We start from the raw sequence: 15,067 nt of genomic DNA on the forward strand, positions 1-15,067 counted from the left end.
ATGTGGAAACACAGTCCATTAAACTTCTTTCAGACTTGGTTTGTGACTTTGATTAACAGTTAAAATTGCATGCTGGATTATGTTGCCATTTACTGACTGCTGCTAATCTCTTATACACAAGAAAAAAAAAAGTAGCTGTTTTCTCCCTGGGTAAGATGAAAATAACTCCACTCCATTTTACTTGTGGTAATGTAACAGGATCTCTTATCCCTTGTGAAAGCAGGAGAGGATGTCCCTGGGGAAATGGCACTGCCTGGGATGGGACCATCTTAACTAACTATACTTCTAGTGAAGTCTTGACTTACTCTGTTTATTCTATTACATTACCAGTAGAATCCATGACTTTAATAGAAATAGGCAAGTCACATCTCACAGGCTAAATAGCAAGGTGTTTGAGAGCATCTATCACACCAAAGTCTTTGTTTTGCTTAGGAGCTGGTAGTCCACTATTTCACCCTGCTTAGAATGCACCCCCTTGCAGCTTTCCCCCACCCGCTCTGAACCTGTACCTTTTGATTTATAGAGCTTGTCAAGACTAGTTATTTTTGGTTTGAGAGTGAAGAAAGATGGGAGGCAATGGGAGGTTAATTTCAGATGAATGTGGGAATAGGTTACATTGCTTTGTCTGCACTCTTCCTAATTTGTATTTATCTTCCCCTTCCATTTATCTCTTACCCTAGAAAAAGTCAATGTTCATTCTTAGCCTGTAGAACGCTGAAGGTCTGTCTGTATCTTTTAGGTATTACTTCCATCAGGAAAACTTCTCTACTCCTCCTTTACCATGTTCTTCTCTGCACTTCCAGAGCGCTCTCTGTTTATGCCCTCTTGCAGGAAGGCTAGCCCTGTATTGTAATTGTTTGCATTCTCCAATTCAATTGTGTGTTCTTGGAGAGAAGAAATTTCTTTTGTTGTTTTCTTGAGACAGAGTCTTGCTCTGTCCCAGTCCCAGGCTGGAGTGCCGTGGTGGGATCTCTGCTCACTGCAACCTTCACCTCCTGGGTTCAAGCTCTTCTGCCTCAGCCTCCTGAGTAGCTGAGATTACAGGTGTGTGCCACCACACTCAGCTAATTTTTGTATTTTTAGTAGAGATGGGGTTTCACCATGTTGACTATGGTCTCGAACTCCTGACCTTGTGATCCACCTGCCTCGGCCTCCCAAAGTGCTGGGATTACAGACATGAGCCACAGTGCCTGGCTGATATGTATATATATCCTTTTAGTCTTCACTTTTTTTTTTTTTTTTCCTGAGACGGAGTTTCGCTCTTGTTATCCAGGCTGGAGTGCTATGGCGCGATCTCGGCTCACCGCAACCTCCGCCTCCTGGGTTCAGACAATTCTTCTGCCTCAGCCTCCCGAGTAGCTGGGACTACAGGCATGCGCCACCATGCCCTGCTAATTTTTGTATTTTTAGTAGAGACGGGGTTTCACCTTGTTGACCAGGATGGTCTTGATCTCTTGACCGTGTGATCCCCCCGCCTCGGCCTCCCAAAGTGCTGGGATTATAGGCATGAGCCACCGTGCCCGGCCAGTCTTCGCATTTTGTAAACAAAAATGGGATATGAGATATGAGGGATGGGCCAGGCGAGGTGGCTCATGCCTGTAATCCCAGCACTTTAGGAGGCCAAGGCAGGCGGATCACCTGAGGTTGGGAGTTGGAGACCAGCCTAACCAACTTGGAGAAACCCCGTTTCTACTAAAAGTACAAAATTAGCTGGGCGTGGTGGCACATGCCTGTAATCCCAGCTACTTGGGAGGCTGAGGTGGGAGAATTGCTTGAACCCTGGAGGTGGAAGTTGTGGTGAGCCGAGCTCCGCCATTGCACTCCAGCCTGGGCAACAAGAGTGAAACTCTGTCTCCAAAAAAAAAAAAATATATATATATATATATATAAGGGATGGCATTAAATAGGCAGTTTTTAGAGAAACCTAACTGGTTCATATCATACAGGATAGGCCTTTTTCTTGGATCTTTGTAGGATTATTGGTCATTAATAGCTATTTCTCTATCCAGAATATTTCTAAAGTTTTGCAAGAATCTGAAGCTGTGGTAGATTCAGATAATTTTGAAATGAGAAGCTGATTCTCTTTCTTGGCAGCTTGATTTGTTTGGGGGAATGTGGTTGACGCATGTGCCTTTTTTTTTTTTAGTGAGACCTGTTGACAGAAATTCAATCTTGATTAAGGGGTGCAGGAAGGCATCCAGTTCCCACCATGCCTGGGGCTCTCTCATTTAAACAGCTGCCTTTGGCTCTGGTCTGTTCCATTTCCCACTAGGCCCTGTGGACTTTAATTTTTGAAGGTTTCACATCCTAATATTTATTGTTTCTGGGGCAGGTAGTGTTGTGAAACCGAAATGACCCAGTAGTTAACTTTTGATTTTCTTAATGTGCTTGCGCTATCAGCCTTCATTGAAAAGAGTGAAAAGAGTCAGACTTCTCAATGGATATGTATTTATTTTTTTTCTTTTTCCAGGGAGAGGGGATGGTCTCCTGAGTTGACCATTCTAGACCAAAATAATATAGCTCAAAAGAAGCTTTTTTAAAAAACAGATCATGTTAGGAAAATAAGATTTTGTTTTTAAAATTTCACCTAAAGATTAAATGTACTTAGGTTTATATCCATCACCTTTTGTCCCCCACTAATCAAATGTAGTCTTAGACCTCAGAGGACAGCCTGTTTTCTGCTGTTTGAGTCCTCTTCATAGTCTCTTTCCTCTAGAATATCACTGAGATGTTTTCACTAACCTCCATCTTACATAGAGGAAAATCTTTACATGTCAAAGTGCACTTAAAAAAAGAGGAAACCAGGGATTTTTAAATTTTATTTTATGGCAAGATTCAGATCAGAGCTTTCCAAATAGATTTAGAACAGGATTTGTAATTTGCTAAAGTTTTCATTATGAGCATGTTAGGGATGCTTAGTTTTTGTAAAGAACAGAATTTGTATTGGTTGAACAGGATCATATGATTTGATTACCTACCTCCTTTTTGAAGCTATGTTTACAGGAAAACTTGTGCATTAGAGAGACCCCTGATTTTGGAATCCTACAGACCTGGTCTTTTAAAACTGAACACTGCTATGTATTAATTTGGTGATCTTGGAATAGTGTAACTTCTCTGAGCTTGTTTCCTTATTTATAAAATGATGATGGTAGCATCTATTTATAAAGACATCTATCTATCATCTATATTGTTAATGCAGTTTAAATGAGATGATTTATGTGAAGTGTCTGGTAAGGTGCCTGGCTTACAGGAGATAGTATTTGGTAGTTATTATCTGTAATTTGTCTCTTACTCCATGACATTTGTTATTTATCTATTTAAATGTCTGTTTTTAAATAAATATGAGAAGCAGTGGATAAGAACACAACCTTCAGTGTCTGTTCAGTTTGGAATTCTGACTTTACTGCCTTTTAGCTGCATGACTGCAAATAAGTAGTAAATCTCTCTGTGCCTCAGTTCCCTCACTACAGAATGAAGCTAATAACAGTACCGACTTTATAGAATTATTGTGAGGCTTTAGTGAGATAATACAATGTAAGACACTGCCAACAGTGTCTTTCATGTCATAAGTGCTTATTAATTAATAGCTGTTGACTGGGCACAGTGGCTCACACCTGTAATCCCAGCACTTTGGGAGGCTGAGGTGGGTGGATCACTTGAGGTCAGGAATTAGAGACCAGCCTGGCCAACGTGGTGAAACCCTGTCTCTATTGAAAATATAAAAAATTAGCTGGGCATGGTGGCAGACGCCTGTAATCACAGCTACTCGGGAGGCCGAGGCAGGAGAACCACTTGAACCTGGGAGGCAGAGGTTGACCCAAGATTTCGCCGCTGCATTCCAGCCTGGGCAACAAGAGTGAAACTCTGTCTCAAAAAAAAAATTAATAGCTGTTATTATTTTTACTTTTTCAAATGTATATATCCTTTTATTAAGTTGATGCCCAGGAATCATTTTTAGTTCTATATAGAAATAGTATTATTTATTTATTTATTTTTGAGACAAAGTCTCACTCTATTGCCTAGGCTGGAGTGTAGTGGCATGATCTCAGCTCGCTGCTAACCTCCGCCTCCTGCATTCAAGCGATTCTTCTGCCTCAGCCTCCCAAGTAGCTGGGATTACAAGCATGTGCCACCATGCCGAGCTACTTTATGTATTTTTAGTCGAGACAGGGTTTCACCATGTTGGCCAGGCTGGTAGTTCTGTATAGAAATATTAGGAAGAGAATATGTTACATTTGGACAAGTTTTTTTGTTTTTTTTTTGAGACAGAGTCTCCCTCTATTGCCCAGGCTGGAGTGCAGTGGTGCAGTCTCAGCTCACTGCAACCTCTGCCTTCTGGGTTCAAGCGATTCTTGTGCCTCAGCCTCCTGAGTAGCTGGGACTACAGGCGCATGCCACCACACTGGGCTAGTTTTTGTATTTTTAGCAGAGATAGGGTTTCAGCATATTGGCCAGGCTGATCTCGAGCTCCTGACCTTGTGATCTGCCTGCCTCAGCCTCCCAAAGTGCTGGGATTACGGTATGAGCCATTGCACCCGGCCCATTTGGGTAAGTTAATAGCCAGTTTATAGGCCATGTTATGGGAAGCATTATTTCTGCAGATCAACAGATTAGACAATCATTGCTTGATTGTTAAGAATATTTAATAAAAATTCCAGAGAGCTCAGTTTCTTTTGGGCTGCAAACATAGATCTAGGGAAATAAATACTGCTTAACTTGTTTTTTTTGTTGTTGTTCTTCTCTTTTAAGAGACAGTCTCACTCTGTTACCTAGGCCAGAGTGTAGTGGCATAATTGTGGGTCACTGCAGCTTCGAACTCCTGGGCTCAAATGATCTTCCCACCTCAGCCTCCTGACTAGCTGGGACTGCAGGCACACACCATCATGCCCAGATACTTAGGAGGCTGAGGAGGGAGTACCCTTTGGGTCCAGGAGTTCGAGTCTAGCCTGAATAACATAGCAAGACCCTATGTCTTTAAAAAACAGAGATAAAAAAGAAAGAAAAAAAAGGATGTATGTGAAGGGTTAAATTGGAATACTTTCCAGGTAGTTAGTTTTCAGCATCATGCTTTGGTGAAATCATGGTTTTGACGCTAAGTGGGGTTGCTACATATTACATTCCTGCCTCTTCCTTCCCCCAGCTTTAATTGTCTTCATTACATTCATGCCTGGGAAGTGTTCCCAGTGACCTGAGTTAGGCATTAAGATCATGGGAATCCAAGATTTTCCCATGTCTTCTAGTATATTTGTTCACAAGAAAAGGAAAACTTCCTCCTTGCAGCAAGGGGTTTTCAACCACTGTCAGTCACTGAGGAATCTTTCACTAAGAATCCTTTGAATAGAAATGTGGTCAAGGAGAGGAAAGGTGTCAGCAGTGATAATACCTTACAATAGTGTATTTCATAGCACTTGAAGTATCTTCTTAATTATTTATGATAAGAAGGTAGGCAGAGAGTTTAGTGACTTGCCTATTGTCAGATACATGTGGTAAATGCCAGAGAGGGCATTCTGGACTTCGGTTAGTTGGGATTGCTTTTGACTACAAGTGGCAGAAAATGTGGCTATAATGGCTTATATAAACAGTATTATTATTACTATTATTATTATTTTTGGCTATTTCTTTTTTGTTGTTGTTATTACTATTATTTTTTTGAGATGAAGTCTCACTCTTGTCGTCTAGGCTGGAGTGCAATGGTGTGATCCTGGCTCACTGCAACCTCTGCCTCCCGGGTTCAAGTGATTCTCCTGCCTCAGCCTCCTGAGTAGCTGAGGTGACAGGTGCCTGCCACCACACTCGGCTAATTTTTGTATTTTTAGTAGAGTTGGGGTTTCACCATGTGGGCCAGGCTGGTCTTGAACTCCTTACCTCATGATCTACCTGCTTAGGCCTCCCAAAGTGCTGGGATTACAGGCATGAGCCACTGCGCCCAGCCTAATTTTTGTATTTTTAGTAGAGACAAGGTTTCACCATGTTGGCCAGGCTGGTCTCGAACTCCTGACCTCAGACAGTCTGCCTGCCTTAGCCTCCCAAAGTGCTGGGATTATAGACATGAGTCACTGTACCTGGCCTGTTTTTTTTTTTTTTTAAATATAAGAAGTCTGTTTAGCAGGTCATGGAAAATTGAAAAAAACACCAGAACTCTGGAGGTAGATAGTAGCTGATATTTGATCTTTAACAGTCATTAGCTCATTGATGTTAAGGCCTATGTTTGTTGTTCTCTTGGCCAGCTACTCATATATACAAGATGGCTGCCATAGCTATATCTGCCTTCAAGGAAAGAAGGACAAAGGGAAAGGGCAGGAATAAGGGCAATAGCAGTTATCAGGAAATAAATCATTTTTTTTTTTTTTTGAGACGGAGTTTCGCTCTTGTTACCCAGGCTGGAGTGCAATGGCGCGATCTCGGCTCACCGCAACCTCCGCCTCGTGGGTTCAGGCAATTCTCCTGCCTCAGCCTCCTGAGTAGCTGGGATTACAGGCACGCGCCACCGTGCCCAGCTAATTTTTTGTATTAGTAGAGACGGGGTTTCACCTTGTTGACCAGGATGGTCTCGATCTCTTGACCTCGGGATCCACCCGCCTCGGCCTCCCAAAGTGCTGGGATTACAGGCTTGAGCCACCGCGCCCGGCCATAAATCATTTTTTAAGGAATCCCTCAGCAGATTCTTACTTAGTTTTCATTGGCCAAAACTGTCCCTTGGCTACCTCAAGCTTGGAAAGTGGCTATCAAGGAGGTAACTTCCATTTTAGTGTACTCGCTACTGTTTTGGTCATGGTCAATGAAAAATATTTAATCATACCTTGACCTCAGCCGTGTTAATTTCTAATTCTCTTAGAGTTCATACTGTATAATTTAAACAAGTTATCTTATTTATTGTGTATGATAGGACTTTAGCATCTATGTAAATGTTAAGTTCCTTTGTGTCCAGGACTAGATCTACTTTTTGTGTGAGGATATAGAGTGTCATCCTTGTTATGGAGAAACGAACCCAGGTATCTTTAAGTCCACAGCTTATGGTCCCTTGCAAATACACACTATTGTGAACCACTAACAAAAAGCTTATTGAGTTAAGCGGAATAATGAAAGTAGAAACAGAGGACAGAGGAAAATTTAGAATGGGAATACTAAAGAACCCCTATTCCAGACAGAAGACTATGGAGAATGGATTTACTTGGAAATAAATATAGTATTATTTTCCATGCAAATAGAGAGCTTAACTTCACTCACACACTTTTTTAATTCACATGGTAAGAGGGTAGAAGTGTGTGGAAAGAACATTGTGCTGAAGTCAGGAGTCTCAGGTCTAGATCTGGCTCTGTTTTCACATAACTGTGTGATACTGGGCAAGTAATTAATCTTTCTGATTTCAGCTTCTAGGATGGGAATAATTGCTGCTTTACAGGATTGTTTTGAGTATCAGAAAGAGTATATATTTGGTATATCATGGCACCTGGCATGTAATGAACACCTCTGGTAACTGTTTTTACTATGATCCTTAAGATATTTGTTGTGTGAGCTTGGAGAATTCCTTTTGCTTTAAATTAGTATCTATGGACTGCAAAGGTTAGGTGTTATTCAGTTTCCTCTCAATTCTAAAATGTCATGTTTCTACACTAAGTACTTCAATTAGAGCATTGTTATAAAGATACTTGTGGAATTCTGGCTGCAGTGAGCATAGGACAGACCATGGGAAGATGACATTCTCTGGTGTCTAGATTGATGTCACTGTATAAACCAAATATTTGTTATAACAAATGTTTCTGGCTGGGTGCGGTGGCTCATACCTGTAATCCCAGCACTTTGGGAGGCCGAGGCAGGTGTATCACCTGATGTCAGGAGTTCAAGATCAGCCTGGCCAACATGGTAAACCCTGCACTTCAGCCTGGGTGACAGAGTGAGTGAGACTCGGTCTCAAAAAAACAAACAAACAGCCGGGCGCAGTGGTGCGTGCCTGTAGTTCCAGCTACTCTGGAGGCTGAGGTGGGAGGATTGCTTGAGCCCAGGAGTTCTGGGCTGTAGTGTGCTGTGCCAGTCGGGTGTCTGGCATCAATGTGGAGACCTCCCGGGAGCGGGAGACCACCAGGTTGCCTAAGGAGGGGTGAACCAGCCTAGGTCAGAAACGGAGCAGGTCAAAACTCCCATGCTGATCAGTAGTGGAATCGCGCCTGTGAATAGCCACTGCACTCCAGCCTGGGCAACATAGCGAGACCCCGTCTCTAAAACAAACAAACGAAAAACCCCAAATGTTTCTGAGACACTATAAGGACCAGAAGTACCTTTTTTTTTTTTTTTTGAGACAAGAGTCTCGCTTTGTTCCCCAGGCTGTAGTGCAGTGGCATGATCTTGGCTCACTGCAACCTCCAGGGTTGAAGCGATTCTTACCATGTAACTGTGCATGCCTCGATGCCAGGCTAATTTTTGTATTTTTAGTAGAGATGGAGTTTCACCACGTTGGCCAGGCTGGTCTCAAATTCCTGACCTCAAGTGATCTGCCCACCCTGTTGCATCCTCCCAAAGTGCTGGGATTACAGGCGTGAGCCACCGCACCCTGCCCCCAGAAGTACATTCTGAATTACCCTAGTCCACAGAGAGAAGCTATGAAATGCTTGGCAAACCACTGAGTGGAAATGCAGGTTGGGGATAATTAATCTCATGATTTATCTCAGTTTATATGTTATAATTTAAAGAAAATGAGCACCGCAGTGCCCAGAGTTGGAGAGGGTTTGGGGAACTGGCACACTCCTGGTAACGTAAGTGGGTGTTTTTCTTCTGAGGGATATTTTCACGGTATGTGTCAAGAGCCTTTGACCCAGCAATTCCCCCTCTTAAGATTTATCTTAAGGGAAGAATTATGGATGTGTACAGAAATTTAGCCACAAGGATGATGCTTTAGCAGTATTTTTTTTTTTTTTTTTGAGACAGAGTCTCACTCTCTCACCAGGCTGGAGTGCAGTGGCCCAATCTTGGCTCATGGCAGCCTTCGCCTCCCAGGTTCAAGTGATTCTCCTGCCTCAGCCTCCTGAGTAGCTGGGACTATAGGCACCTGCCACCATGCCCTGCTAATTTTTGTACTTTGAGTAGAGATGGGGTTTCACCATATTGGCAGGATGGTCTTGATCTCTTGACCTCGTGATCCACCCACCTCGGCCTCACAAAGTGCTGGGATTACAGGCGTGAGCCACTGCGCCTGGCTATTTATTTTTAATTTTTTCTTTTTGATTTTTCTTTATATTTGCTGATTACTTACAGATAATTTTTATTTTTTATTTTATTATTATTATTTGAGACGGAGGTTTGCCCCGTCCCCCAAGCTGGAGTGTAGTGGCGCGATCTTGGCTCTCTGCAATGTCCGCCTCCTGGGTTCAGGTGATTCTTTTGCCTCAGCCTCCCGAGTATCTGGGACTACAGGCATATGCCACTGTGCCTGGCTAATTTTTGTATTTTTAGTAGAGACAGGGTTTCACCATATTGGGCAGGCTGGTCTCAACTCCAGACCTCATGATCTGCCCGCCTTGGCCTCCCAAAGTGCTGGATTACAGGCGTAAGCCACCGCGCCTAGCCCAAAGTAAGACTATTTTCAGTAAATTCTAGGTGGTTTGCAAAATTACAAACGTGATGATAAAACCAAAGTAATTACTGGGGAATTTACTTAGATTTATGTGCAACCATTTCTTTCTTCAGAAGGTGACCTGTTGAGAAAGGTGGAACGAATACTGGGAAAAACCTGCTCTTCTGCACTAAGTGGGAGACAATGTCACAAGTTAGACACTCTTATTCCTATGATGCCCCCTCGGACTTCATCAATTTTTCATCTTTGGATGATGGAGATACTCAAAACGTAGATTCATGGTTTGGTAAGTGCCTGCTTTCTCTGGCAATTTTAAGGATTAGTGGCTTGCTGAGGATCTTTCAAAAATAGAAGGGGTTGTAAGAAAACATCTAAAATATCAACTCCTTTCTGCACCAAGACATTTTGTCATCCATGATATTATGGGAATAATTGAAATGCCCAGTATTTGGGGAATGGAACCATCAGTACAAATTAATGTTTTGTAGTTCAGAATGGCAGATTTAAGCTTTAGGGATATATGGGAAAATTCAGATGAACCAGTGTTCAGCAAAACTCCATGCTCAAATATGTCTTTAGTGATGGCAGCCACATAAAAACTTTCTCTGTTATCATTGGGCGTAGATTATATCACAGCTAGGATATTGACCTTCATACGGTCCACCAGTTTTACTCGAATTTCTCCAGTTTTACTTGTATTCACTTTTTAAAAATGTATGTGTATTAAGTTCTCTGCAGTTTTATCATCTGTATTGGTTTATGTATCTACCACCACAGTCGAGATACTGAACAGTTCTGGTGTTATGAGGATCTCTTGTATTGCCCTTTTATAACTACTCTCACTTCCCTCCTGCCACCCCTCCCTCAATTCATTTTTTTTTGTTTTGAGATGGAGTCTTGATCTGTTGTCTAGGCTGACAGGCAGTGGTGCAGTCTCAGCTCACTGCAACCTTTGCTTCTTGGGTTAAAGCAATTCTCCTGCCTCAGCCTCCCAAGTAGCTGGGATTACAGGCACCCACCAGCATGTCTGGGTAATTTTTGTATTTTTAGTACAGACAGTGTTTCGCTATGTTGGCTAGGCTGGTCTCGAACTCCTGACCTCAGGCGATCTGCCTGCCTCAGCCTCCCAAAGTGCTGGGATTACAGGCGTGAGCAAAACAAATAGTGATTTGTAATAGTGATTCATTGTAATCAACCCTCAATTCATTTTTCTTTCTTTTTTTTTTTTTTTGAGACATAGTTTCACTCTTATTGCCCAGGCTTGAGTGCAATTGTGTGATCTTGGCTCACTGCAAACTCTGCCTCCCAGTTCAAGTGATTCTCCTGCCTCAGCCTCCTGAGTAGCTGGGATTACAGGCATGTGCTACCACGCCTGGCTAATTTTGTATTTTTAGTAGAGAAGGGGTTTCTCCATGTTGGTCAGGCTGGTCTCAAACTCCCAACCTCAGGAGATCCACCCGCCTCAGCCTCCCAAAGTGCTGGGATTACAGCTGTGAGCCACTGCACCCGGCTCTCAATTCATTTTTAAATGGAAGGATTATGCGATTAAGAACCCAATCCCAGAAAGAGATAGTATTGCTTGGCCAATGATAAATAAGAATGTGGTTATGTTTTTACGTTACTTTGGAATATTATCTGATGAGGCCCCTTTGATTCTTTCTCATGTCTCCATCCTCCTTATCAAGAGAAATCACTATCAATATTTTGTGGGGAACAGAAGTGAGTCCATTGCAACTGTACTTACCCGTATAATGCTTTGTCCAAATGTATGCACTTATCCGTATAATGCATTGTCCAAATGGCACCTGCCAAAGAATGACAGGTATCATTCTTTTGGAAAAGGACTTTAATAGCATTCACTGGGGATCCTGAGAGGAAGAATCCATTGGAGGTGGTGTAGGAGGAAGGGTAAATACGAGGGCCAGCTGTCCTGCAGGGATCTTCCCCATGCCCTTGCTTCACTGGAACCCTAAGGAAATGGCTGGGCTGTCTGAAGATTTCTTTTTCTAAGCTTTTCTTTAAAATAAAAAAAAAAAGAAAAGATTAGCATAAGAATATGATTAAATACAATTCAGAAGAAAGAAAATGACCCCACTATTTTTCCAAAACCACCTTAGTTTAAAAATTTTTTTCTTTATTGTTCTTTTTGTTTTTGCCAGAATTCTTTTGGCTAACAAAATGACCTCAGTTTTAATATGTTACTTTCCAATTTTTTTCCCAAATAGTCACATCTTTTTACACAGTTGCAATCAGAGTGTATATGCACAGGGTGGTTATTGCTGTGTCTCATTGCATTCCTGAAACTCTTATCAGTAGGCTGTTGGTGGAACAGACCCTTCCCTTCTTTGTACTGACTTCTGGGCACAGTAGAATCTAAGATAAAATTTTTTGAAAGAACCTAGCTCTGCTCTATCCTCACACACCTCTTATTCCTCCCACCACCCCGGTAAGGAGGAAACTCTGTAAGACTATACAGATAATCTCTTGTAAGCCCTACAGTTCCTGATGGTTACAGTTTTCTTCAAGAGGAACATGATGTATTTAGGAGGTAGATAAAGCCAGTTCATGCTTGTATGACCCTAAATGTGTACCAAACAAAGATAAGGAGTTATTCACAGTGCAGAATTTGTACTTTTCCTTTTTATAATACGTTGTTCAATGTTGCAGTTTTTTAGTGATTGTTTTTATAGTCTATTTCTGATGTGGAATGTGTACTTTTTCTTTTGATTGCTAGAACTTTGCTTGTACTTGCCAAATGAGTTGGAAGTGTACTGGTAGGGAGCTTTAGCTTGCATTTTAAGTGCATGATAGTGATTTGTTTTGCTTCCTTGCTCATTGTTTGGACAATGATGATCTTCCCTTTTCAGAGGAGAAGGCCAATTTGGAGAATAAGTTACTGGGGAAGAATGGCACTGGAGGGCTTTTTCAGGGCAAAACTCCTTTGAGAAAGACTAATCTTCAGCAAGCTATTGTCACACCTTTGAAGCCAGGTAAGAAAACATCTCAGAAAAAAGCTCCTTGGCAGAATGGTGGGACAGTGTTTTAGAAGCCTGAGGGTTTGCAAAAATTACCTAAATGCTCTATCACTTTGTTTATTATTGGTGAAATGGGCTAATTCATTTAATGATGAGTGTAAAACCAATGATGTGCTACACTTAAAAAAACTGTTGGAACTAAAACTAACATAGAATTTTTTTTTTTAAGATGAGGTCTGGTTCTGTCACTCAGGCTGGAATGCAGTGGCAGAGTCATAGCTCACTACAGCCTCACACTCCTGAGCTCAAGAGATTCTCCTGCCTCAGACTCCTTAGTAGCTGGAATTATAGGTACTCACCACCATGTCTGGCTGAATTTTTAAAAATTTTAGTAGAGATGGAATATTTGCTGGCCAAGCTGGTCTTGACCTCCTGGCTTCAAGTGATCTTCCCACCCCAGCTTCCCAAAGTGCTGGGATTATAGGTGTGAGCTACTGTGCCCAGAGGCTAACATAGAATTTTATTGCCAGATACATAACTGTTTTCTTTTATGACAAGATTTAATGTAACCTAACCTGGGTCTGGCTGGGAAATAAAACAGCAAGAAAGAAGAGTGTACTGCTTGTCATTTTACAAGAATTCTTTGAGTTATATATCTGATTTTAAAAGATGATTGGCATTTAAACTGGTGGGTACTAAATCTGCAGAGTATTATCTGTTTGGTCAGAACATAAGAAGCATTCTTTAAGTGGTCATAAAATCCCTCTTGAAAATGATTCTTTTGAAAAAAACAGCTCTATTTAGATCTAATTCACACATCATATGATTCACTTGAGATAAACATTTCAGTGTTTTTAAGTATATTCACAGAGTTGTGCAACCATCTTCCTATCAGTTTAGAACATTTGAAAAATATTCTATGGGTGTATCTGAAACTGGTCTCCATCACACCATTAACTGGAAGGGCCTTGTCAGAGAAGTAGATGTGTTTTCAGCTTAGTTTAGTTTGCAGAGTCTGAGCTACTAGGCTGAGTTTCAAATAATTAATTCATGAGTACAGGTACTATCTATTAAATTTGGGAACTGGACAAGGACCCTGAACTTTGGCATCTATCTTTCTTGCACACAGGGTTAGAACTATGTGGCATGATTCACGTGACATACTTGGAATGCTGGTGGTCTCGAGTGCTATATCTTCAGGCACATTTTATTAGTTCATTCCGTGTGGGGAATTTTCTGTTGCTGTGATGGTGTTTGTGCTCTTCTTGAATTGAAGGAGAATGCAATGTTTCCTAGTTTGTCTGGACTACATTCAGTTTAAGACTGTTTGTATCCAGTGGTTTCTATCATCAAATAGAGCAGCAAGCACCACAGTAAGAGATGTTTGCTGGGACCATGATGTGGCAGAGACCATATACACTACTTATATGCATGCCCCTTAGGCCCCTCAAAGTCTTTTTTTTTTTTTTCTCGGTGAGATGGAGTTTTGTTGCCCAGGCTGGAGTGCAGTGGCACAAGCTCGGCTCACCGCCAATTTCCACCTCCCTAGTTTGAGTGATTATCCTGTCTCAGCCTCCCGAAAAGCTGGGATTACAGGTGTGTACCACCACACCCGGCTAATTTTGCATTTTTAGTAGAGATGGGGTTTCTCCATGTTGGTCAGGTTGGTCATGAACTTCCGACCTCAGGTGATCCGCCCACCTCAGCCTCCCAAAGTGCTGGGATTACAGGCATGAGCCACCGTGCTTGGCTTCTTTTTTTTTTTTGAGACAGTCTCACTCTGTTTCCCAAGATGGGAGTGCAGTGGCATGATCTCAGCTCACTGCCATCTCCACCTTCCAGGTTCAAGTGATTCTCCTGTCTCAGCCTCCCAAGTAGAGGGGATTACAGGTGTGCACCACCATGCCTAGCTAATTTTTGTATTTTTGGTAGAGACAGGGTCTTGCCATGTTGCCCAGGCTGGTCTTGAAGTCCTGGTCTCAAGTGATCTATCTGCCTTGGCCTCCCAAAGTGCTGGGATTACAGGTGTCAGTCACTGCGCCTGGCCTTTGTATTCTTATTATACATTCTCACCTCTCCATTAATGCTATTCCTGCTGCCTTGAATGTCCTTAACTGAGAAGTACCTACTCACCTACTCATTGTCCAAAGTCCAGCTCAAATATCTTTTTTTCTGTAACTGATTCCCCTTATCTTTGTTCTCAAAGCACCTATCATGCGTCTATTTTAATTTCAATTTCTCATTGAGTTGTTGGTATACAGAAATACAATTAATTTTTTTGCTTTTATTATTTTTTTCTTTTCTTTTCTTGAAACATAGTCTTGCTCTGTTGCCCAGCCTGTAGTGCAGTGGCATGATCTTGCCTCACTGCAATCTCTACCTCCTGGGCTCAAGCAATCTTCCTGTGTCAGCTTCCTGAGTAGCTGGACCACAGGCATGCACCACCTCAATGAAATTTTCTATCTTTTTGTAGAGACAGGGTCTTGCCATGTTGCCCACGTTGGTCTTGAACTCCTGGGCTCAA

The 15,067-nt window shown here is 42.0% G+C and overlaps 1 protein-coding gene across 3 annotated transcripts in view; it reads left to right on the forward strand.

Annotated features, from left to right (window-relative positions):
• Positions 1-15,067, forward strand: part of TPX2 (TPX2 microtubule nucleation factor) — a 66,154-nt gene that overhangs the window by 5,373 nt on the left and 45,714 nt on the right. For all 3 annotated transcript variants that reach the window (XM_012455224.3, XM_012455227.3, XM_012455225.3), the window contains 2 exons: positions 9,682-9,854; positions 12,436-12,558. In XM_012455224.3, coding sequence (XP_012310647.2) covers positions 9,752-9,854; positions 12,436-12,558 — 226 coding nt within the window. In that variant the 5' untranslated portion in view covers positions 9,682-9,751. The remainder of the gene's footprint in view (positions 1-9,681; positions 9,855-12,435; positions 12,559-15,067) is intronic.

This window comes from Aotus nancymaae, unplaced genomic scaffold, assembly GCF_030222135.1.
Source record: "Aotus nancymaae isolate 86718 unplaced genomic scaffold, 86718_ANA_hifiasm-v0.15.2.pri h1tg000029l, whole genome shotgun sequence".
In the NCBI taxonomy this organism is placed as follows: domain Eukaryota; kingdom Metazoa; phylum Chordata; class Mammalia; order Primates; family Aotidae; genus Aotus; species Aotus nancymaae.